The sequence below is a fragment of the Primulina eburnea genome, chromosome 3 (genome assembly GCF_022965805.1).
Source record: "Primulina eburnea isolate SZY01 chromosome 3, ASM2296580v1, whole genome shotgun sequence".
In the NCBI taxonomy this organism is placed as follows: Eukaryota; Viridiplantae; Streptophyta; class Magnoliopsida; order Lamiales; family Gesneriaceae; genus Primulina; species Primulina eburnea.
The window spans coordinates 53,546,322-53,572,588 of NC_133103.1; the positions used below are offsets into that span (position 1 = coordinate 53,546,322).

The 26,267-nt window shown below is 46.1% G+C and overlaps 2 protein-coding genes across 2 annotated transcripts; both read right to left on the minus strand.

Moving 5' to 3' along the window:
• Positions 1-1,414: 1,414 nt before the first annotated feature.
• On the minus strand, positions 1,415-5,283 carry LOC140827491 (uncharacterized). The gene is made up of 2 exons (XM_073190165.1): positions 3,427-5,283; positions 1,415-3,286 (listed from the first exon to the last, which is right to left on the minus strand). The coding sequence occupies exons 1-2, from the start codon at positions 5,281-5,283 to the stop codon at positions 1,415-1,417; spliced, it is 3,729 nt and encodes a 1,242-aa protein (XP_073046266.1).
• A 2,234-nt stretch (positions 5,284-7,517) lies between these two features.
• Positions 7,518-12,314, minus strand: LOC140827492 (uncharacterized). The gene is made up of 2 exons (XM_073190166.1): positions 8,415-12,314; positions 7,518-8,129 (listed from the first exon to the last, which is right to left on the minus strand). The coding sequence occupies exons 1-2, from the start codon at positions 12,312-12,314 to the stop codon at positions 7,518-7,520; spliced, it is 4,512 nt and encodes a 1,503-aa protein (XP_073046267.1).
• Between the last annotated feature and the right edge of the window lie 13,953 nt (positions 12,315-26,267).

Consider the following 26,267-nt stretch of genomic DNA (forward strand, 5'->3'; position numbering starts at 1 on the left):
ATAATCCCTGGAACCACCACGACATCCAGTAAACTCCTGTAAAAGAACTGATACGGCGGGCAAGGAGAACCTGCAGTAAGCGCCCGCCAGGAGCCAGAAATGGACCAAAGAGAGCCACAAACAGAAATAGTGCTCCAAGGAATATGAGAGGGCCAAAGAAAAGCACCAATAGGGTAAGTGCAAGAGCCCACCCAATCCCTAGGAGACCAAACATGTAGTGTGCGAGTGTTTGGACCCACTCACACCAGACTGGCAAGACGGGGGAGAAGAGAACCCCCCAAAAGAACAGTACCTGCAAAGAAAAAATAAACATATATATATATATATATATATATATATATATAGATAGAAAGTTAGAAGAAATAGATCCAAGTGAAGGGAAGGGCTGCAAACAGCTAAGAACATCTATATCTCAGGTAGGAAAGTCCGGAGGTATCCGAACGTACAAGTATGGAAATGTGCCTAGGGAGGGAGGGACCTAACTCTAAGGTAAAGTGCCTAAGGGTATGGGCCCTCGCCGCCAACGCATCCGCCACCGAATTACCCTCCCGGAATATATGCGAAATATGAACAGACCGCCCCCTCAAAAGGACCAGAATCCTGGATACAATGTGATCAAGACCCCAGCAACATCGACGGGAACGAATGAGCTGAATAGAAGTCAGAGAATCAAGCTCGATCCAAAGAGGGAAAAAAGAATGATCAGAACAAAGGAGAAGACCCCTCCAAACCGCCCAAAGCTCGGCCCGAAGAGAAGACCCAGCTCCGATGAACTCGCTGAATGAGAGCACAACCCTCCCGGAATCATCCCGAACAACACCACCAGCAGAGGAGTCCCCAGAAATACCACGCGAGCTCCCATCCACATTAAGCTTGAAGCAACCGGACGGCGGTCGCAGCCAGCGAACAATCGCCGTCCTATGGAATCTGTGGAGAGCAACCGAAATACCCAGCAATCTCGCCACCTGAAACACACCCAGCCAATGTCTAGGCTTGACAGTACACGCAGAGTGGGCAAGACGCAAGTAATACAAAATCTGATACTTCACCGTCTCCCCAGAAACAGGGAGGTGACGGTGCTTCGCATCGTTCCGCGCAGTCCAGAGGAACCACAGAACGATGCAGGGGAGAAACTCCCGCACATGGCCCCCCCGGGACGAGACCAAATCTCTCTTCCACGCACTGAGGAACAAACTGAAATCCTCAGTGTCGGGAATACGAACCCGAAACACGGCGCCAAAGAAGTGCCAGACAGACCGAGCAACCGGGCTGCTAATGAATATGTGTGTGAATGTCTCAGCCATATCACAACACTGACATCTCGAGGCTAATGCAAAACCCCGGCGCTGGAGCACCTCATCAACAGGGAGCCACTGATGCCAGAATCTCCAAAGGAAGAACGACATGGTAGGCCTCAACCAACTCCCCCAGCAATGACAATGCTGTTCACAGAGAGAGAGCCATTGATGTTCACAGAGAAATGACAATGGGAAATACAGGCCGAGACCAAAGCCACAACACGCTCTGAAAAACCAAAATGTCTCATAACGTCAAATAGGAAATGCCACTGGACCCTATCATAGGCCTTGGCCATATCCAACTTCAAGATGACATTACCACCACGAGAGGGGAGAGTAATGCTGTGAGTGAGCTCCTGGGCAAGGAGGATATTATCAGAGATCATCCGACCCGGAACGAAGCCACTCTGATTCAGGGAAACAAGTCTCTCCACCACATCCCTCAACCGAGAGTACAACAGCTTCGAGATGATTTTGTTCGTGACATTACACAGACTGATCGGACGGAAGTCCGACCAAGCGCGTGCACCCTCGACTTTGGGAATAAGAGTGATCGTGGTGGCGGTAAAGCCCTGAGGCATAGGAGAACCCTGGAAAAAATCAAGAACAGCACCAAAAACGTCCTGATGGACAACCTCCCAGCAATGCTGAAAGAACGCCGAAGAAAAGACATCAGGGCCAGCAACACTATCAGGGTGGATAGAGAAGACGGTCGCGCGGACCTCCTCCAAAGAGGGAATCGCAGCAATACCATCATTCTCCACAGCAGAGATAACCGAGAAAAAACCCGAAAAATCAGGGCAATCGAGCGCAGAGGGCTCCCCGGTAAGCAGATCCTGGAAAAATAAGGCTCCCGACTGCTGAATCAGATCCTGAGACGTCAGGCAAACCCCATTCTCCCATATGCGGAAAAATTTTTTCGCCACACGCTTTTTCCTCACCATATTATGGAAGAGTCTGGTGTTCCGCTCACCATCCTCAAGCCAATGGCAAGCCGCTTTCTGTTTCCAAAAATCCGCCTCCATGGCGGTGATACGAGCCAGATCCTCATTGCGATCGGACAGGGAAGTCCAATTCGCGTCAGAAGGGTCGGCCTCACAGACATCCTCAGCGGAACGAACAGCCCTCTCAGCCTCAGTGAGTCTATCAAAGATGTTACCAAAAACATCCCGATTCCACCACCGGAGGTGATGCTTGAGACGCTTCATCTTGGCAAAAAGCCGAGGCATGCCGCTCAGACTGCATGGCAGATTCCAATTAAGCCTCACAGTCTGCAAAAAACCATGGTGCCTAACCCACATTCGCTGGAAGCGAAACGAGCTCGGCCCACGGGCAAAAACAGGAGCGGTAACCAAAAGTGGACAGTGATCCGAGACAGTACGGGCGAGATGCTCAACCCGAATTGAGCTGAAATGATCTCCCCAATCAACAGAAACCAAGACCCTGTCCAACCGCTTCCAAATGGTCTTATTCGTCCAAGTGAACGAAGACCCCTCAAAACCAGCATCGATAAGACCAGAATCAATAATAAAATTGTTGAACTCCTCCATGGGTAGCAACCTACCACCACGGGAGCCCAAGCACTCAGACGCATCCCTGACGACATTAAAATCGCCCCCAACCAGCCAGGGACCCAAAACAGGCTTAACCAAAAGCAAAGAAGCCCAAAGATCCCTACGCTGGACATAATCACATCTAGCATAGACAAAAGAACAAAATATCTCTGTCGGTAAGAAAGAGGCAGAGACTCTGATGTGAAGGAACTGAGCATGATCAAAAACACACTCCGCCCTTACATCAGCAGCAAAAAATACCCAGATATGACCGGAGAGATTAGAAATGACTCCCGAAAACCCCAAACGGCGAGTCATGAATCTCGGATCCAGATCAATCATGGGCTCCAAAACAGCTAAAACCTTAATCTGTTTCTCCTTCACAAAGGCATGAAGCCTCTGCTGGGACTCCGAACCGCGAAGTCCCCGGATATTCTAGATTAAGCAATTCATGGGGAACGGGTGGAAGAAGGACCCGATCGCTTTTTATGCGATCGCCGACCATCATCCTGAGGTCTTTTTCTGAGGTTGGACATGTCAGTGTCCAGAATACTACACTCGGACCCACAACTAACTCCAGACACAGAATGTCGATCAAAATCCTGATCAGGATCATCAGCCGACATGTGACTGGGAATCATCTCAAGAATAGGGGGTCCCTGTCGAGCAATCAACTCGTCCAGCATAGAAGTGGCATCAGCAGGGGATGCAGGAAAAGATGGGACCGAGTGGCTGCTATGATTTTCAATACAAATCTCCGGGGGGACAAACACAGTCACCACATCCGGGCGTGGAGATCCAAGGTCATCCACGCAGTCCACAAAAGGAACACTCTCATCGTCCTCAGCCACCGTGACCGCAGGGCGGTCAGAAGAAGGGGCCTCCTGATGAGAGCTCAAACCGACAGAGGGATCAGGAACACCTAATCCAAGCTCCTCAGAGCCAACCTCTGTCTCCTGCAAATGTGAAAGAACTCCGAAAGAGTTCGAAGCAAGGGGATCATCCCTCGGGAGAGCCTGACGAATAGGCCTCCGTCTCTGTCTACGCCGGGGACCATGGCCATTGACATGAAGCTGGGGCTGTGGTCCCGGGACAATGACAGGGGCTGCACCCTCAGGTGGTTCCTGAGCAGGAGGCGCCTCCGGCTGAGGAGGCCCTCGATCAGCAGGCTTGGATCGAGCAGGTTTAGGATTTTTACCATGAGAATAGCAAATGTCGGTCGAATGACCCAACATTTTGCAATCCAAGCAATACCCAGGGATTTTCTCATAAACAACATCAATCTCCTGGGTATGATCACCCCAGCCCACCCAAATTTGCTTAACGGGTGGTTCCAACACATTCAACTCCACACAGACTCGAGCAAAAGCGCCTCGAGATGATTCAGCAGTAAAGTCATCCATTTTCACCGGGTTGCCCAAAATCTTAGCAAGGGCAAAAAGACTTTTCTTGTTAAACAGGTGAATAGGCAAACCCGGGAGACGCACCCAAACAGGGGCGATGGGAGATTCTTCCTGTAGATTGAATTCCGGGGTCCATTTGGAGAAACGGATCCCGAGAGGTCCCACCATCATCTGCCCACGCGTCCAAAAAAACGCATAATCCTCCTCACAATGAACTGAGAGGATCAGAAAACCCCGAGGCAAAAACCTCAAATCAAAAGATCGCTTCAATCCCAAACGAGCAAAAACCGCAGAAATTTCCGAGTTTGGGACTAAGGATCTATTACCAGAAATCTTCCCAACTAAAGAAAACTTAAAAGGCTCGATCAAAGAAGACATTACCTCATCCGGGAAGAAAATACCCGGTTTCCCATCCTTAAGAGTCGGTGGGGTCATTTCTTCCATAGCATTGACGACATCTCCAAAGCCATTCTTCCCCGAACGAGGGGAATTAGGAGCCAGAGCATCCCTAAATGAGATTGGAAACGTCTTTTTCGCACGAGGGTCAGATTTAGAAGCCGTACCCGAGTTGTTGACCGTTGACCGTTGACCGTTGACCGTTGACTTTCCGGCCAAATTACCACCGTGGGACGGCGCCGGCGTGATGAGCACAGAACCGGTACCAACCGGAGCAGAACCGGACGGCGGAGGGGTCAAATCGGAATGAACAGTAGCCGGAAATTGAGGGGAAATTGAAATTTGGGCGTTTCCGATCACGATCGATTTTTCAGAAATTGAAGATACAGGGCTCTTACCCATGTCCAGACGATCAATTGGTGAAGTTTGATTGAAAAAATTCGCCGGGACGACGCCGGAATCAGAAGAAGAGTGGGACGTGTGCTGCGCGTCCAAGGCGGGAATCGTAGATCTGAAATTAACGCCGGAGGAGAACACCGTTCGGGCTAATTCAGGTGTCATTGGAATCGTCTGTGAGTGGGCTTTCCAGATCGGGGTCCCGTTTGAACAAAGGTGACCGGAATCGGACGCCATAGACTAAAACGTTAAAGGCGACGCAGTGAACAGTGGCGTCGCGACTTTGGAGCTAAAATCGGAGGGGCAAATGGTTTCCGATCGACCTGAATTTTTAGCACAAAGGTCGCCTTGAAGAGGCGAATCTAGTGGTATATTTGTTTCGTCGATCGGAACGGTGGATGAAGTCGGCGAGAAAATGGCCGGAATTTTCGAGATTTCAGTCGGCGATTTGGGGAGGCAATCGGGCATGGAATGGTCTGATTTTTGGATATGTTGGTCGCCGTGATGAGGCGGTTCAGATGGTGTGGTTGGCCGGCCGGGATCCGGCGGCGGCGGCATGGCAGTGGCTAGGGCGTGAATAGTGTCGAATTTTAGTGTGTTTTTTCGCACATTTTACTGTGTGTTTTTTGAGAGAAAATTTTTTGGGGTCAAATGGGTTGTTTGGTTTAGGGTTTAGGGTTTAGGGTTTAGGGTTTTTTTTTTTTTTTTTTTTTAAATAAAGCACTGCCGGAAGCGGGGGGGTTAGGCGGACCCCTACCTGTATATATCCACCAAATAAAACAGTACAAAAATAAAATCCTAAATGAAGAGGGGGACCAGACCAAGACCTCTCCAAAAGGCGACTAAACAAATAACAACAAATAAAGCCTAAGGTAGCAAATACATCAGCAAAAGCTAAACCCTAGGAAAAGCGCATAATAATAAAGCAACAAGAAACCGCAAAAAGTAATATAAATGTAGCTCGGGGCCAGAAATACCACTGAGATAAATCATCCGGAGCTGCTATAACACGCATCAAGAGAATCATAGAAGAAAAAGGCCGGCGAGCAAGGAGAAGCCTGCAGAGAACGCTCGCCAGATAGCAGTAGTGGTGTAGAGATAATCACCAACAAAGAAGGTGCTGAAGCCGGAAAGCTGGTACTGTAAAACCTCTGAAAAATCTCGGATAAATCCAGGAGATGATAGACCTACCAGAAGGAGCAAGCAGACAACACTCCAACAATGTAAACCAATAGTAACTCCAAGTCCAGAGAATGGCTCAACAGTTGGATCAAGAATATCGACCCAGACACTGTAGATGAATCGGGTGTAGAAGCTCATCCAATGAAGCAACACATCTAAGAAAATAAAAGTACACGAAACACAAACAAAAAAACGCACACACCCAGTAAGTAAAATACGCAGATGGCGCACACGAAATCTCGCACACAGACACACCCACACACTCACGCACTCAAACAATAAATATTATTTTTTTTTTTTTTTTCCGATTTTTTTTTTTTTTTTTTTTTCTTTTTTCGATTTTTTTTTTTTCTTTCTTTCTTTTTTTTTTTTCTCTCTCTTTTTTTTTTTTTTTTTTTTTTTTTTTAAATCCTACAACCTGGAACAAAGGCTAGAATCATCTGGCTCTGAGGTAAGGGAGCCCAGAGAGATCAGATTGGGCTAGGGCGGAAACATGGTCAGGGAGGGAGGGTCCTAGAACTAGGGAAAATCGCCTGAACGTGTGAGCCTCCAATGCCAACGCATCCGCCACCGAGTTCCCCTCGCGGAATATATGGGAAAAATGAACATGTCGCCCACTCAAAAGACAAACAATCCTGGTAACAATGTGATCCACGATCCAACTACACCTCCTAGATCTGAGAGTCTGAATAGTAATCATGGAATCGGTCTCAATCCAAAGAGGGAAAAAACTGAAATCAGTACAGATAAGGAGACCCCTCCACACGGCCCACAACTCTGCTCTGACATTGGTCCCGACACCAATGAACTCGGTGAAGGAAAGGATGGTCCTGCCTGAAGAATCTCGAACAATACCACCTGCAGAAGAATCACCGGGGTTGCCACGAGAGCTACCATCCACATTCAATTTGAAACAACCCGCCGGGGGACGAAGCCATCTGACAATCGTCATTTTGCGGGTTCTCAGATGACGAACCGAGATGCCCATGAGACTGGGGTTTAGGGTTTAGGGTTTAGGGTTTTGGGGTTTAGGGTTTAGGGTTTAGGGTTTTTTTTTTTTTTTTTTTTCCGGAAAACACCGCCGGATGCGGGGGGGTTAGGCAGACCCCTACCTGTATATATCCACAAAATAAAAAGTAACAACAGAAAGAAAACCTAAAAGAGGAGGGGGACTACACCAAGACCTCCTCGAAAAGGCTAAAGCAGTGGAAACATAAAGACAAAGTAGCCTAGGGACAAAAATACGTAAACAAAATAACCCTAGACTACGGCAAAAAGTGCGCCAGAAACTAATCAAATACGAGCAGCGCTAAGTGGCAACACGCCAAGAAGATCAAATGATAACTGTAAGATGAGTGCGGAATCCATGAAGAAGCTCTCATCTCTGAACCATCACCCTGAAGAAGCCGGTCTGTCAGAACGACGCTAATCTGAGACCAGGTAACTGTATGAATCCCAGCAGTGATCATAAGATCTGGCCAGGAAATCACTGTCCAATGACGATAAAAGGGCAAAATGAAGATCGCAATCCAGCCAGGACAAAAAGGATCCAGCATCTGAAGTATAAATCTGACGAAGGTATCATGACAATGAAGAGGTTCGTCCGGAAATAATCCCTGGAACCACCACGACATCCAGTAAACTCCTGTAAAAGAACTGATACGGCGGGCAAGGACAACCTGCAGTAAGCGCCCGCCAGGAGCCAGAAATGGACCAAAGAGAGCCACAAACAGAAATAGCGCTCCAGGGAATATGAGAGGGCCAAAGAAAAGCACCAATAGGGTAAGTGCAAGAGCCCACCCAATCCCTAGGAGACCAAACATGTAGTGTGCGAGTGTTTGGGCCCACTCACACCAGACTGGCAAGACGGGGGAGAAGAGAACCCCCCAAAAGAACAGTACCTGCAAAGAAAAAATAAACATATATATATATATATAGATAGAGAGTCAGAAGAAATGGATCCAAGTGAAGGGAAGGGCTGCAAACAGCTAAGAACATCTATATCTCAGGTAGGGAAGTCCGGAGGTATCCGAACGTGCAAGTATGGAAATGTGCCTAGGGAGGGAGGGACCTAACTCTAAGGTAAAGTGCCTAAGGGTATGGGCCCTCGCCGCCAACGCATCCGCCACCGAATTACCCTCCCGGAATATATGCGAAATATGAACAGACCGCCCCCTCAAAAGGACCAGAATCCTGGATACAATGTGATCAAGACCCCAGCAACATCGACGGGAACGAATGAGCTGAATAGAAGTCAGAGAATCAAGCTCGATCCAAAGAGGGAAAAAAGAATGATCAGAACAAAGGAGAAGACCCCTCCAAACCGCCCAAAGCTCAGCCCGAAGAGAAGACCCAGCTCCGATGAACTCGCTGAATGAGAGCACAACCCTCCCGGAATCATCCCGAACAACACCACCAGCAGAGGAGTCCCCAGAAATACCACGCGAGCTCCCATCCACATTAAGCTTGAAGCACCCGGACGGCGGTCGCAGCCAGCGAACAATCGCCGTCCTATGGAATCTGTGGAGAGCAACCGAAATACCCAGCAATCTCGCCACCTGAAACACACCCAGCCAATGTCTGGGCTTGACAGTACGCGCAGAGTGGGCAAGACGCAAGTAATACAAAATCTGATACTTCACCGTCTCCCCAGAAACAGGGAGGTGACGGTGCTTCGCATCGTTCCGCGCAGTCCAGAGGAACAACAGAACGATGCAGGGGAGAAACTCCCGCACATGGCCCCCCCGGGACCAGACCAAATCTCTCTTCCACGCACTGAGGAACAAACTGAAATCCTCAGTGTCGGGGATACGAACCCGAAACACGGCGCCAAAGAAGTGCCAGACAGACCGAGCAACCGGGCTGCTAATGAATATGTGTGTGAATGTCTCAGACATATCACAACACTGACATCTCGAGGCTAATGCAAAACCCCGGCGCTGGAGCACCTCATCAACAGGGAGCCACTGATGCCAGAATCTCCAAAGGAAGAACGACATGGTAGGCCTCAACCAACTCCCCCAGCACGGGCGGAATATATCGGAAGACGGAGCACGCTGACGGATCAGCTCCCAAGCAGATCTCACAGAGAAAGCACCATCGGAGCTATGGATCCATCGTGCCAGATCAGGGTCTCCCGAAAGAACAGGGATCAAAACAATCTCCTCGGCAACCGAAGGAGCAACAACCGCACAAAGGCGATCAAAATCCCAGGACCCCTCAGACAGAAAATGAGAGACCCGAACATCACGGCCCCCGCGGACCACACACCGGGAGGACAAAGGAACGTCCCCAAACCAAGTGTCATCCCAAAAGGAAACATCTCCGAGACCAACTCGCCAGCGAATGCCAGGCTCCGCGCGAGGGCGGATCCTGAGGAGACGACGCCAAATGGGGGAAATAGAAGCACGGGCGGGGACACAGGCAGGAGCATCCAGCCGGCAATACTTCCGTAGAAGGAATCTCGCCCAAAGAGAGGATCCCTGCCGAAATCTGAACCATAATTTAATAGAGAAACATTCCACGAGATCTTTCAATCTGCGGAATCCAAGGCCCCCCTCAAGTACAGGGAGGCAAGCCCGGGACCACCGGGCCCAGTGCCACTTCTTTTCCAAGGGTCTCGACCCCCAGAAGAAGGCATTGAAGGCCCGCTCAAGCTTCTCCATGACCGCCAGAGGTGGCTGAACCACCTGAAACAGATAAATCGGCATGGAGAGGAGCACGCTACGTATCAGGGTCATGCGGCTACCCGGGGAGAGGGTCCGAGTCTCCCAACCCTCTAACTTCCTACGAACAGACTGTAGGAGGGGCTCAAAAAGGGAGCATGTGCGATTACCCCGATAAAGGGGAACTCCGAGGTACTTGAGGGGCAGATGGCCCTCGGCGAACCCGGTGATGCGTAGAATCCAGGAGCGGAGGCGCTCAGAGCACCTCGGAGGCAAAATCAAAGAACTCTTGGCAGCATTCACACGCTGCCCCGAACAGTTCTCGTAGTGATGCAGAAAATCGACAAGGCGCTGCATACCACGAGACCCACCACTGGCAAAAATAATGACATCATCAGCATAAGCCAGGTGGGAAATCAGAATATCACAATCAGAACGATACCTAAGCGCAGGATGCTGCAGGTAGAGTCGGTCAAGGCCACGAGAGAGATACTCCGTCCCCAAAACGAAGAGAAGGGGAGACAATGGATCGCCCTGTCGGAGGCCTCTGGTGGAACCAAAAAACCCCGAGAGAGAGCCATTGATGTTCACAGAGAAATGACAATGGGAAATACAGGCCGAGACCAAAGCCACAACACGCTCTGAAAAACCAAAATGTCTCATAACGTCAAATAGGAAATGCCACTGGACCCTATCATAGGCCTTGGCCATATCCAACTTCAAGATGACATTACCACCACGAGAGGGGAGAGTAATGCTGTGAGTGAGCTCCTGGGCAAGGAGGATATTATCAGAGATCATCCGACCCGGAACGAAGCCACTCTGATTCGGGGAAACAAGTCTCTCCACCACATCCCTCAATCGAGAGTACAACAGCTTCGAGATGATTTTGTTCGTGACATTACACAGACTGATCGGACGGAAGTCCGACCAAGCGCGTGCACCCTCGACTTTGGGAATAAGAGTGATCGTGGTGGCGGTAAAGCCCTGAGGCATAGGAGAACCCTGGAAAAAATCAAGAACAGCACCAAAAACGTCCTGATGGACAATCTCCCAGCAATACTGAAAGAACGCCGAAGAAAAGCCATCAGGGCCAGCAACACTATCAGGGTGGATAGAGAAGACGGTCACGCGGACCTCCTCCAAAGAGGGAATTGCAGCAATACCGTCATTCTCCACAGCAGAGATAACCGAGAGAAAACCCGAAAAATCAGGGCAATCGAGCGCAGAGGGCTCCCCTGTAAGCAGATCCTGGAAAAACAAGGCTCCCGACTGCTGAATCAAATCCTGAGACGTCAGGCAAACCCCATTCTCCCATATGCGGAAAATTTTATTCGCCACACGCTTTTTCCTCACCATATTATGGAAGAGTCTGGTGTTCCGCTCACCATCCTCAAGCCAATGGCAAGCCGCTTTCTGTTTCCAAAAATCCGCCTCCATGGCGGTGATACGAGCCAGATCCTCATTGCGATCGGACAGGGAAGTCCAATTCGCGTCAGAAGGGTCGGCCTCACAGACATCCTCAGCTGAACGAACAGCCCTCTCAGCCTCAGTGAGCCTATCAAAGATGTTACCAAAAACATCCCGATTCCACCACCGGAGGTGATGCTTGAGACGCTTCATCTTGGCAAAAAGCCGAGGCATGCCGCTCAGACTGCATGGCAGATTCCAATTAAGCCTCACAGTCTGCAAAAAACCATGGTGCCTAACCCACATTCGCTGGAAGCGAAACGAGCTCGGCCCACGGGCAAAAACAGGAGCGGTAACCAAAAGCGGACAGTGATCCGAGACAGTACGGGCGAGATGCTCAACCCGAATCGAGCTGAAATGATCTCCCCAATCAACAGAAACCAAGACCCTGTCCAACCGCTTCCAAATGGTCTTATTCGTCCAAGTGAACGAAGACCCCTCAAAACCAGCATCGATAAGACCAGAATCAATAATAAAATTGTTGAACTCCTCCATGGGTAGCAACCTACCACCACGGGAGCCCAAGCACTCGGACGCATCCCTGACGACATTAAAATCGCCCCCAACCAGCCAGGGACCCAAAACAGGCTTAACCAAAAGCAAAGAAGCCCAAAGATCCCTACGCTGGACATAATCACATCTAGCATAGACAAAAGAACAAAATATCTCTGTCGGTAAGAAAGAGGCAGAGACTCTGATGTGAAGGAACTGAGCATGATCAAAAACACACTCCGCCCTCACATCAGCAGCAAAGAATACCCAGATATGACCGGAGAGATTAGAAATGACTCCAGAAAACCCCAAACGGCGAGTCATGAATCTCGGATCCAGATCAATCGTGGGCTCCAAAACAGCCAAAACCTTAACCTGTTTCTCCTTCACAAAGGCATGAAGCCTCTGCTGGGACTCCGAACACCGAAGTCCCCGGATATTCCAGATGAAACAATTCATGGGGAACGGGTGGAAGAAGGACCCGATCGCTTTTTATGCGATCGCCGACCATCATCCTGAGGTCTTTTTCTGGGGTTGGACATGTCAGTGTCCAAAATACTACACTCGGACCCACAGCTAACTCCAGACACAGAATGTCGATCAAAATCCTGATCAGGATCATCAGCCGACATGTGACTGGGGGTCATCTCGAGAGTAGGGGGTCCCTGTCGAGCAATCAACTCGTCCAGCATAGAAGTGGCATCAGCAGGGGATGCAGGAAAAGATGGGACCGAGGGACTGCTATGATTTTCAAACCTTCGGGGGGACAAACACAGTCACCACATCCGGGCGTGGAGACCCAAGGTCATCCACGCAGTCCACAAAAGGGACACTCTCATCGTCATCAGCCACCGTGACCTCAGGGCGGTCAGGAATAGGGGCCTCCTGATGAGAACACAAAACGACAGAGGGATCAGGAACACCTAATCCAAGCTCCTCAGAGCCGACCTCTGTCTCATGCAAATGGGAAAGAACTCCAAAAGAGTTCGACGCAAGAGGATCATCCCTCGGGAGAGCCTGACGAACAGGCCTCCGTCGCTGTCTACGTCGGGGACCGTGGCCATTGACATGAAGCTGGGGCTGTGGTCCCGGGACAATGACAGGAACGGCACCCTGAGGAGGTGCCGGAGCAGGAGGGGCCTCTGGCTGAGGAGGATCTCGATCAGCAGGCTTGGATCGAGCAGGTTTAGGATTTTTACCATGAGAATAGCAAACGTCGGTCGAATGACCCAACATCTTGCAATCCAAGCAATACCCAGGTATTTTCTCATACACAACATCAATCTCCTGGGTATGATCACCCCAACCCACCCAAATTTGCTTAACGGGTGGTTCCAACACATTCAACTCCACACAGACTCGAGCAAAAGCGCTCCGAGAGGAGTCAGCAGTAAAGTCATCCATTTTCACCGGGTTGCCCAAAATCTTAGCAAGGGCAAAAAGACTTTTCTTGTTGAACAGGTGAATGGGCAAACCCGGGAGACGCACCCAAACAGGGGCGATGGGAGATTCTTCCTGTAGATTGAATTCCGGGGTCCATTTGGAGAAACGGATCCCGAGAGGTCCCACCATCATCTGCCCACGCGTCCAAAAAAACGCATAATCCTCCTCACAATGAAGTGAGAGGATCAGAAAACCCCGTGGCAAAAACCTCAAATCAAAAGATCGCTTCAATCCTAAACGAGCAAATGCCTTAGAAATTTCCGAATTTGGGACTAAGGATCTATTACCAGAAATCTTCCCGACTAAAGAAAACTTAAAAGGCTCGATCAGGGAAGACATTACCTCATCCGGGAAAAAAATACCCAGTTTCCCATCCTTGAGAGTCGGTGGGGGCATTTCTTCCATAGCATTCACGACATCTCCAAAGCCATTTTTCCCCGAGCGAGGGGAAGTAGGGGCCAGAGCATCCCTAAATGACACCGGAAACGTCTTAGTCGCACGAGAATCAGATTTGGAAGTCATACCCAAGTTGTTGACCGCTGAGTTGACCCGGTCAACTCGCTGAGTTGACCCGCCCGAGTTGACCGGCGAGTTGACCACCGGAGATGTACCAAAGATCGGCGACGTCGAGGAGATCACGGAACCGGTCTTCAATCCACTAGAACCGGGCAGCAGGGGGTCCGATTGAATCAAAGGATGTGAATAAAATCGATTTTGCCCTAGAATTTGGGGGTTTCCGACCGGTGGCCGGAATCCAGAAATTGATTGAGGCAAAACACGACCCATGATAGGACGAAGATCTTGGCCAGAGGAATTGAAAAAATAAGCCGGAACAGTACCTGCAATCGGCGGTGAAGTCGACGAAAACCCACCGATTTGGGCGTTATTGATCGGCGGCGTATTTTCTGAAATTGAAGGTGTGGTTGGATTACCCATGAAGTGTGGAGTGGACTGTAAAGAGGAATTGAAAAACGGAGTTACCACGCCGGAGTAATTGACAGAACAAACCGGCGGCGCTAGGGTTTGAAGGGGTATATCGGTAGATCTGAAATTGCCGCCGGAAAAGGTAACCGTTGCGGACGGGGCTGGTGGCGTTGGAATCGTCTGGTCAAGGCGGTTACAGATCGGGGAAGAATGACAAGAAAGGTGGCCTGAATCGGCCGGAGGAGACAAAATCGTGGAGGCCTGCGCGGTGAACAGTACCTGCGCAGGTTTGGACGGAAATAGCGACTGACCGGGGGAACTAGGAGGGGCGGGGTTGGTCGGAAATGGTAGAGGAGGTTGAGGCGAGTCCAATGGTGGGTAGCCGTCGCCGGAAAAACCAGTAAATTCCGGCGACGCGATTTTGGCCGGAAAATTCGTAATTTCAGGCGGCGATTTCGGGGGGCAAACGGCGTCGGAAGGGGCTGAGATTTGAGTATGTTGGTCGGCAGAGAGAGGCGGTCTAGATGTGGTAGGTGGCCGGCCGGGATCCGGCGGCGGCGGCATGGCGGTGGGTAGTGCGTGAATAGTAAAGTTTTAGTGTGTTTTTTCGTACCTTTTACTGTGTGTTTTTTGAGAGAAAATTTTTTGGGGTCAAATGGGTCGGTTTTTTGGTTTAGGGTTTAGGGTTTAGGGTTTAGGGGTTAGGGGTTAGGGGTTTAGGGTTTAGGGTTTAGGGTTTAGGGTTTAGGGTTTTTTAGGGTTTAGGGTTTTGGGTTTAGGGTTTTGGGTTTAGGGTTTAAGGTTTAGGGTTTAGGGTTTAGGGTTTAGGGTTTTTTTTTTTTTTTTTAAATAAAACACCGCCGGAGGCGGGGGGGTTAGGCAGACCCCTACCTGTATATATCCACAAAATAGACAGTAACAAAATACAGAAGACATAATAAAAACCTAAAAGAGGAGGTGGATAAAACCGAAACCTCCTCAAAAAGGCTAAAGCAGTAGAAACGACAAAAAAACAAAGCACCTAGGGTGGTAAATACAGAAGCAAAACTAACCCTAGAAAGCTACTGAAAAAACGCCAGAAACTAAACATATACAAACAGCACTAATAACAACATTCTGAGGAAGACCAAATGATAACGGCGAGATGAACGCATAGTCAATGCAAAAGCTCTCATCCCTGAGCTATCACCCTGGAGAATGCTATCTGTCAAAATGAATATAATCTGGTAGCTGACAACTGTACCGAACCCTCCAGTCAAAAGAATGTCTGGCCAGGAAGTCACTATACAATGGCGATCCCAGAGCAAAATATAGATCGCAATCCCGTCAGAACAAAAGATATCCAACATATGAAGCAAAAGAACATAAAGCACAAGCCCATGAAGTAGAAGTCTGACGAACATGGCAAGAAACAGAGGATCATCCTGAAAGCACCCTGTGAATCCACCATGACATCCAGCAAAAACCTCTACTATAGCTGATACGGCGAGCAAGGAGAACCAGCAGTAAACGCCCGCCAGGGACCATGAGTGGGTCAAAGGAAAGCACCACCAGAAACAGTGCAGAAACCCACTCCGAACAAACAAGAACAAACATGTCATGAGCAAGTGTCTGAACCCACTTGCACGGACCATATGAAAGTGGAAAACATCCAGCAAGAACAATAACCAGGACGAACACATCCTGTGCCATTGTCTGGACCCACTAGCACAGAGAAAATGTGAATGACAAACAAATTCCCAGAGCAATATACCTGCAATAAAAATACATATATATATATATATATATAATATCCAACATATGTGATACAGAAAGAGATCCAAAAAGAGGAAAGGGCACAAATGGCTAAGAGTATCTATATCTAAGGTAAGGGAGCCCGGAACGATCCGAACGGGCAAGGATGGAGATATCTCTAGGTAGGGAAGGACCTAACTCTAAGGTATAATTCCTGAGTAAATGAGCCCTCGCCGCCAAGGCATCCGCCACCGAATTCCCTTCCCGGTAAATATGCGATAGATGAACTGAACGCCCCCTCATCAGCAAACGAATCCGTGTAACAATATGCTCAAGATCCCAAGTACACCGGCGGGAGCGAAGTATAAGAAGAGATATACGAGAGTCAGTCTCAATCCAAAGAGGGAAGAAATGAAGATCAGAAGAAATGAGAAGACCCCTCCAAATAGCCCAAAGTTCTGCCCGGATATTGGTCCCAACTCCAATGAACTCACTGAAAGAAACCAGCACCTGACCAGAGGAGTCACGAACAACACCACCAATAGTAGAAGCTCCAGGACTACCTCTCGAACTCCCATCCACATTCAGTTTGAAGCACCCAACCGGCGGTCTCAACCAACGGACAATCGCCATTTTATGAACCCTGCGCGTATCAACAAAAAACCCCAGCGACCTCGCAGCATGTAAAACACCACGCCAGTGCATAGGTTTAACAGTAGACGCAGCGTGAGCGAGACGCAAATAGGACAAAATCTGAGACTTAACAGTCTCCCCAGAAATGTGCAAATGACGGTGTTTCGCATCATTCCTAGCTGTCCAGAGAAACCATAAAACAATGAAAGGCAAAAACTCCTTCACGTGGCCTCTAGGTGTCCACCCCGGATGCCTCTTCCAAGCACTGAGGAAGAGTCTGAAATCACTAGTAAGGGGAATACGGACATGAAAAACAGCCCCAAAAAAATGCCATACAGATCTGGCAATAGGGCTGTCAATGAAAATGTGCGTGAATGTCTCAGGCATCTCACAGCACTAACATTTAGACGCCAACTCGAAACCACGACGCTGGAGAACATCGTCAACTGGAAGCCATTGATGCCAAAACCTCCATAGGAAGAAAGACATAGTAGGCCTCAGCCAACTGCCCCAGCAAGGAGTGAATATATCAGAAACTTGGTCTCTCAGGCGGACAAGCTCCCAAGCGGATTTTATCGAAAAAAACACCGTCAGAACTATGCACCCAAATGGCCAAATCGGGCTCACCCAATGCAATAGGGATCAAAGCAATAGTCTCAGCAATAGAGGGAGGAACAACTGAACAGAGGAAATCAAAATCCCAAACCCCATCTGAAATAAAGTGAGAAACACGGACACCTCGATCCCCCCTAACCGGTAACTGACTAGATAATGGAACATCCCCACACCAGGTATCATCCCAAAAATTAACATCTCCCATCCCAACTCTCCATCGAATGCCAGATTCAGCACGAGGCCTAATCTTAAGCAAATGACGCCAAGTGGGAGAAATGAACCCAGTAGATGAAACACAAGCTGGATGCACCAACTGGCAGTATTTTCTCATCATGAATTTGGCCCATAGGGATGAACCTTGACGAAAACGAAACCATAATTTAATGGAGAAGCTTTCCACAATATCTTTGAGCCTGCGAAATCCAAGACCCCCTTCAGAGACAGGAAGACATGCACGAGACCACCTCGCCCAATGCCATTTCTTATCCAAGGGTCTGGACCCCCACAAGAAACCATTGAAAACCTTCTCAAGCCTCTCCATAACTGCCAGAGGTGGCTGGACTACCTGGTGTTAGAGTAGGTGCCCGTCGAGCTAAGTGTTGGCCGAGTGTTCACAATGAAACTCTATGTATAAGCAATCTTTATTTTAATAATATTTGAAATTATTATTTTGGCAAATCTTTATCTGTATACCCATGCTAGCTGCATAGATAAAGCCCTTGAATATACAAATAGTAGAAAGAATATGAGATGCTCATATGATGAGTATCATGAAACTCATATTTGTAATACTGTATATTCTAAACGGTTCCTAGTCGATTCAGCCGCCACTAAGAAGGATATAGGCCGCTAGAGTTCGAGACTAGTATCTGCGATGTGAGTACCATGTTTCATTGGTAGGGGACATTGTGATGTCCGAACATGCAGATAGGTGCACCTTGTAGAGTGCACTGAACAACCCTCCATAAAAGGACTTTCCAAGTGGTTCTCACTTATCGAGTGGAAATGTCCTAGTTTATGGTTGTACAGAATTAGTCCTTATGACCCGGGACAACATTGAGACTCTATGTGCTAGAATTACACTTTGACTTGTTTACCGACTCTTATAGGGTCATCAGGTGGCAAGGTTGGGTGTTCTGTCGAAACACATAGGAGTCGATGCATTGTAGTCGGGGATTCACCGCTTACCTTCGGGTATGGATATCCTATGTGTTATCATGTGTATGTAGATCGAAATCTCTGGCCAGAGTATGGTTGTAATTATGAAAGGTGTTTCATAGATTACACCATCGATGCAACTACGACATGACACATAGTATCGATTCATTGACAACTCTCGATAAACCAATAGTTGTCGAATCGGTCGGGATATATGAGTTGAAGGGACCGTACTGTACGCTAACCATAATTGAATGGTTCTTGCAGGCACTATCATGTGATACCTAGGGAATCACGTAAGCGATGCTGCTAGGCGTTTTACGTGATTGGTTGGGTACTATCAGACTTGAGTTCTGACGTTCTTACTATCAAGGAGTTGATAAGTAAGAATGGAGCAATTGGGGTATGCTCGTATAAGGACATGTTTAGTCCGAATCACATGGAGATGTGAACCCACGGCTAGTTGTATCAATGAACCATTGAGGGCCACACAAGTACTAGCTTTGTAAATCCCGATGAGAAGTAAAATAGTTCAATGTGTTGAACGGCTTATAAAGGAGTTTATAAGCGTAAGGAAAATTAGAAGTATGACTTCTATAAAGGAGAAAATAGTTCAAAGTGTTGAACGGCTTATAAATGTGTTTATAAGTGTAAAGAAAAATAGAAGTTTGACTTCTATGAGAGAAATATAAATTTTAATTTATGGAAGTGTTCCTAGATTAAAATTTGGCCAAGTGACTAATGTTTTTTTTTTTGAAAATTGTGATTTTCATAAACATTATTATGGACTAAATTAAATTAATTCAAGTGTTGAATTAATTAGACACTAGTGGACCTAGTAGAGTCCAAATAATTAAATTAATTCAAGTGTTGGATTAATTAAATAATATTGAGTCTTGTAGAGCTCAATTAAAATAATTATTTAAACTAGTGGGACTTGAGTAAATTCAAGTAATGTTTAAATAGTCTCAAATGTGTTTGAGATATTTAAATTTAGTCCAAAGTTTTTAATTTGATTAAAAACTATATAGTATGCATGCATGGGAGGTGAAGGGTTGGAGATTACTTTTGAATAAAATAATGGCATGGCATGCTACTTTTCACTTTTGCTTTTTGCAACACCAAGACATGCAATTAAAAAAAATCATTCTCCCTTCCCTCCACTAAGCAATGGCCGAAACTTCCATCTATTTTCTCTCCAATTTTTCTCCAATTTTGTGTTCTTCAATTTGTTGAAGTAAACACACTTCTCTTTGAAAAATCCTCACATTTTTCTAGTGCAAATTGTGAGGGGATCTACCTAGTTGATGGTGGGCCTAATTTGAAGGAAAGTTTCAAGGATTTGGAGGAGAGCTTGTAGATTCATCTTCCATTCAAGAGCTTTGTTGCTAGTCAACAAAGTTGGAGCCACAATCAACTTTTTAAAGTTGATAGGTAAAATTTTCTCAACACCCTATGCTTGAAAGTTGAGATTTTTGTATATGTTTGCACAACTAGTACATGGTGTTCATTTTTGATAAATATTCTTGAAAAATTTCGGTTTTCATGTTTTTTTAAAATATTTTGTGCTTCCGTTGCGATTTTGAACACCGTATATCGATCCCTTTCAAGTGGTATCAGAGCTAAGGTTACTAGTTTTTGTGCAACATATACAAGATATTATATTGAGGGCGATTTCTAACCGTTTGAGATGAAAATTTGCAACAAAACCGAGGCCTTCTTGTGGGGAATTTCGGGCAGCATGTTGCTGCCCGTTTCGGGCAGCTCGGGCTGCCCGAGGGCTGCCCATTTCGGGCAGCAAGGGCAGCCCGAGGGGCTGCCCGAACAGCCCCTAAAGTTTAACAAAAAAAAAATTTTTTTGCATGTTGGCCGGAATGTTGGCCGGAATCCGGCGACGGAACTCCGGCGACGGCGATGACGACTAGGGTTTCCAAAAGTGTTTTGGAATATCAAAGTGTCATGGGCCTTGAGTTGTTGGGCCATTAGATGGTCAACATATTTGTGAATTTTAAATGGGCCAAAATGTTTTTGGTGAAAAATAAGTTTTTGGGCCCTTAAGTTTAAAATTACAAAAGTTGCAAATTTTTCTCATAAAATAAATAATTGAAGTTGGACTTTAATTATTTATAGTAAATTGTGATTTATAAGAAATTCGGTTATAAATAAATTAATTGGAAAGTAGACAAAGGTGTTTGTATACTTTGTTAATTTAGTTTATAATCGTGGCGGTTAGTGATTGGTTCAAGATATATAATATTGGATCAATTAATTATTGTGATAATTAATTGATGGTGTATGATATGTGATATTATGCATGAAGGATGATCAAAAGCCCAAGCCCAATTTGCTAGGTGTATGCTAGGATATTTGTGTTGTATGATTGTAATAATTATCAATTTAAAGTGGGCTTGGTTTATGGCCCGTTCCCACCCCATGAGATGTATCCCTATGTGCCATGGATATTTATTTGTAAATATTAGAATAGGGGAAGATCAAGATTGGAAGATGGTGGCCTTGGTGATTATGAAGATCGAAGACATGTAATATTGGATGCTAATGTAATAGTATAGTTGCATTGCATCCCGTGCATTTACCCTAGGATTGGACCTAGGCCCGTGTTTGGCTCACACGGGCCATTAGTACTTGGGGCGATTGATCATCCTTGTATTGTTTACTATTTATAATATATGCATGATATGTTATAAATAATGAGTATGTGCGTTATTATTATTATAATAACAAAGTTGCATGAATCCGGCAAACATACGATCAAACATGGCGACCTTTTAAAATAAAATTAATGATGAGACCTTTCAAAATTAAAAACCCTCATTTTGAATAAGATTCAAAATTAATATCAAGCCCGAAAAGGGGAATTATAAATTTGTTTATAATTTCCTTGTCTTCCATCGACAATGGGTGCATGATGAACGCTACCCGTACTCGAGGCTCGGCTCATATTATTGGGGGGGCCCTGGGTGCCGGAAAGCTGTGACATCCATTGACATGGTGATGTGAACTACGTGGAACTCCCATGATTTCGGCTCATATTATTGAGGGAACTCATGGCGACCGTCCATTAAGGTTCAACATCGATGGGTAAGGCTTGACACGTGAAGATGAACGACGTCATATTATTGGGTCCTAATCAAACGTGAGACAAAAGTTTACGTAGAGGGTTGCATTGTGATGCAATTGGAAACTACCTTTTAGGAATTGTGATTGGCTGATATTATTCGGGATCACAATTCGTTAATTGGACCTTACGTACCTACTGAGGAAAGGAGTTTCCCGTTTTCACTAGAGGGTAGTGAAAGATGTCAAAACAGTGGGAGCAAATATTTATGAAGTAAAAGTCCAAACTTCATATCTTACTAAATATTTAAAATAGTCATCAACATTTATCTGTTTTACTTTTCAGTACAAATTTTGACAATGTCTTCGATTCGCAATCCGATATCTGCAATACTCGACAAACACATGTTAACCGGACCTAATTACCTCACTTGGCTAAGAAACCTAAAAATCGTCTTGAATTCGGAAAGGGTAACATATACACTAACTCAGTCGCCCCCTGTTGAGGCTCCGACTGACTGCAATCCTGAGGAATTGCAGGCTTACAAGGAATGGTGTGACCATGACTTGATAGCCAGGTGTTATATGCTGACTTCTATGAACGATGAGCTTCAGAGGCGTTTTGAGGGTGCAAAGAGTGCTTGCTGACATTCATTTGCATCTCAAAGAGCTCTTTGGTGAGCAAACACGACCTCTAAGGCATGCTACCGTCAAGGAGCTGATCACTTTGCGCATGCGAGATGGGGCCTCGGTCCATGAGCATGGCTTAAAGGTGATCGGGCTCGTGGACAAGCTCGTTGGCATGGATTTGATCTTGCCTTCGGAGTTGACCACGGACGTGTTGCTGTTATCGCTGCCTAGCTCATTTGATCCTTTTGTGGTGAACTTCAACATGAACAAGATGGAACCGACCCTTGAGGAGTTGGTAAACATGCTTGTCACGTTTGAATCCACCATCAAGAAAGAGAAGTTGGTTCTTTATGTGGGTTCTTCATCTGGTACGAAGATTGATCCACATGGGAAGGGAAAGAAGAGTTCTTTCCAACGTCCCGAGAAGAACGTGCCCTTGTTGAGGCAATCTCCGAACCCTGTTGAGGCAGCCAGACCAGTTAAGGCTGACAAGACTAATGATGTATGTCATCACTGCAAGAAGCCTGGACATTGGAGGCGTAATTGCAAAGAATATCTTGCCCAGAAGTGTTCTGGAAACGGTATGTTCTAAATTTAAGTAAACATTTTAATTAACTCTACTTCTTGGGTATTAGATACCGGTTGTGACTCACATCTCTGTAATGGGTTACAGGTGATGGGAAGAAGTAGGAAGCTTAAGGAAGGTGTGACCTTCTTGAGGATGGGCAATGGAGCAAGAGTTGCTGCCAAGGCTATTAAGGATGTTTACTTATTGTTGAACAATGACTTTAAGTTAATTTTAAGAGATGTTTTGTTTGTACCTGTTTGGTGTAAAACATTGTTTCCATTTCTATTGTGATAAAAATGGATATTCTTGTTTATTTAGCAAAGGTGTTTGCAACATTTACAAGAATGAATGTTTAATTGGTACTTGAGAACTTGAAAACGATCTCTATAACTTAAAATTAAAAGATATTCCATTAAATGTCCATTCAAAGGCAGACACCATATGAAATATGGATGGGTAAGCCTCCCAAATATTCTTATCTTAGAATATGGGGAGCCCTGCTTATGTGAAGCAGGAAAGTGGGAGATAAATTGGATTGTTGATCCATTTTATGTTACTTTGTGGGATATCCAAGGAATTAAGTTGGATATCATTTCTATCATCCCCAAGAAACAAAAGTGTTTGTTTCTAGGAATGCAACCTTTTTGGAAGGGATTTTCTATTGGATAGAAAAAGGCAGATGATAGAACTCGAACGAGTTCGAGAGAAACCCACAATTATAGAACCCACACCCGATTAGCCAAGAGAGGAGATACAAGCTCCTAGCAGATACGAGAAAGTCTCGAGACCACCTATGAGGTATGGTCAGCTTCTTGAAGAAGGCCATGATGAGCCTAACCATGGATGTGATCCATGGACCTTCAAGGAAGCGTTATCTGATGCCAATTCATCCAAGTGACTTGAAGAAATGGAATCTGAGTTGAATTCCATGCATTCGAACCAAGTGTAGGATCTTGTGGATCCACCTGTGGGAACTGTTCCCACAGGGACTTGGGGAGGATGGGAAGGTGTTGACCTTCAAGGCGCGATTGGTGGCAAAAGGATGTACTCAAAGACAAGGAGTTGACTTTGAGGAAACCTTTTCCCAATCGCAATGTTCAAGTCCATAAGGATTTTATTAGCCATAGCTGCATAGTATTACTATGAGATATGGCAGATGGATGTCAAGACAAACTTTCTTAATGGAGATTTTAAGAAAGTTATTTACATGTCTCAAACCTGGAGGGTTTACATCTATCGGAAGTAAGCATATGGTATGCAAACTTCAAAGATCTATTTATGATCTAAAACAGGCATCTAGGAGTTGGAACCTCAGATTCGACAGTACAATCAAATAGTTTGATTTACTAAGAATCCTGAGGAACCCTATGTGTATAAGAGGGTCAGTGGGAGTGTTGTGACATTCCTGGTGTTGAATGTTGATGACATTCTACTCATTGGGAATGATGTAGGAATGTTGCAATCAACTAAGATATGGTTAGCGAGTAGGTTCTCGATGCAGGACTTGGGTGAAGCATCTTTTGTATTGGGATACATATCTATAGAGATAGATCGAAAAGATGACTTGGTCTCACCCAGTCCACATACATGATACCATCGTGAAGCGGTTCTCGATGGATGCGTCCTTGAGAGGACATCTACCAATGTGTCATGGCGTGTCCCTATCCAAGTCTGTCTCCTGAGACTGATGCAGAGATAGTGACGATGACACGCATTCCGTATGCTTCGGCAATTGGTAATATCATGTATGGGATGATATCTACACGTCCTGACGTGGCGTTTTCACTATGTGTAGTGAAAAGATATCAATCGAACCCCGGTCTTCCACAACTAGAAAGCTGTGAAAGACATCCTCAAGTTGGTGAGAAGGACCAATAAGTTGTTCTTGGTCTATGGGGGTAGAGAACTGAAATTGGAAGGCTATACCGACTCTAGCTTCCAAAGCGATATCGATAACTCGAAGTCAACCTCTAGGTTTGTATTCATGCTCAAAGGTGCTGCTGTCTCTTGGATGAGTTCCAAGCAAGACAATATTACGGATTCCAGCACAGAGGCCGAATACATTGCTGCATCAGATGCAGCAAGGGAGGCTGTTTGGATAAGGAATTTCGTCTAAGAGTTGGACGTCATTCCTAATGGAGTTGCTCCTATCCCGGTGTTGTGTGACAACACGGGAGCTATAGCTCAAGCAAAGGAGCCAAGGTCTCATCAGAATCCAAACTCGTATTGAGAAAGTACCACATCCTCGGAGAGATTGTGGAAAGAAGAGTAGTGTCTATTGACAAAGTCGGCTCCGCAGATTATGTTGTTGATCCACTAGCTAAGCCTTTACCTGGACCATTATTCGACAAGCATCGCGAATCAATGGGTTTTATGCATATGGGTAGTTGGCTCTAGTGCAAGTGGGAGATTGTTAGAGTAGGTGCCCGTCGAGCCAAGTGTTGGCCGAGTGTTCACAATGAAACTCTATGTATAAGCAATCTTTATTTTAATAATATTTGAAATTATTATTTTGGCAAATCTTTATCTGTATACCCATGCTAGCTGCATAGATAAAGCCCTTGAATATACAAATAGTAGAAAGAATATGAGATGCTCATATGATGAGTATCATGAAACTCATATTTGTAATACTGTATATTCTAAACGGTTCCTAGTCGATTCAGCCGCCACTAAGAAGGATATAGGCCGCTAGAGTTCGAGACTAGTATCTGCGATGTGAGTACCATGTTTCATTGGTAGGGGACATTGTGATGTCCGAACATGCAGATAGGTGCACCTTGTAGAGTGCACTGAACAACCCTCCATAAAAGGACTTTCCAAGTGGTTCTCACTTATCGAGTGGAAATGTCCTAGTTTATGGTTGTACAGAATTAGTCCTTATGACCCGGGACAACATTGAGACTCTATGTGCTAGAATTACACTTTGACTTGTTTACCGACTCTTATAGGGTCATCAGGTGGCAAGGTTGGGTGTTCTGTCGAAACACATAGGAGTCGATGCATTGTAGTCGGGGATTCACCGCTTACCTTCGGGTATGGATATCCTATGTGTTATCATGTGTATGTAGATCGAAATCTCTGGCCAGAGTATGGTTGTAATTATGAAAGGTGTTTCATAGATTACACCATCGATGCAACTACGACATGACACATAGTATCGATTCATTGACAACTCTCGATAAACCAATAGTTGTCGAATCGGTCGGGATATATGAGTTGAAGGGACCGTACTGTACGCTAACCATAATTGAATGGTTCTTGCAGGCACTATCATGTGATACCTAGGGAATCACGTAAGCGATGCTGCTAGGCGTTTTACGTGATTGGTTGGGTACTATCAGACTTGAGTTCTGACGTTCTTACTATCAAGGAGTTGATAAGTAAGAATGGAGCAATTGGGGTATGCTCGTATAAGGACATGTTTAGTCCGAATCACATGGAGATGTGAACCCACGGCTAGTTGTATCAATGAACCATTGAGGGCCACACAAGTACTAGCTTTGTAAATCCCGATGAGAAGTAAAATAGTTCAATGTGTTGAACGGCTTATAAAGGAGTTTATAAGCATAAGGAAAATTAGAAGTATGACTTCTATAAAGGAGAAAATAGTTCAAAGTGTTGAACGGCTT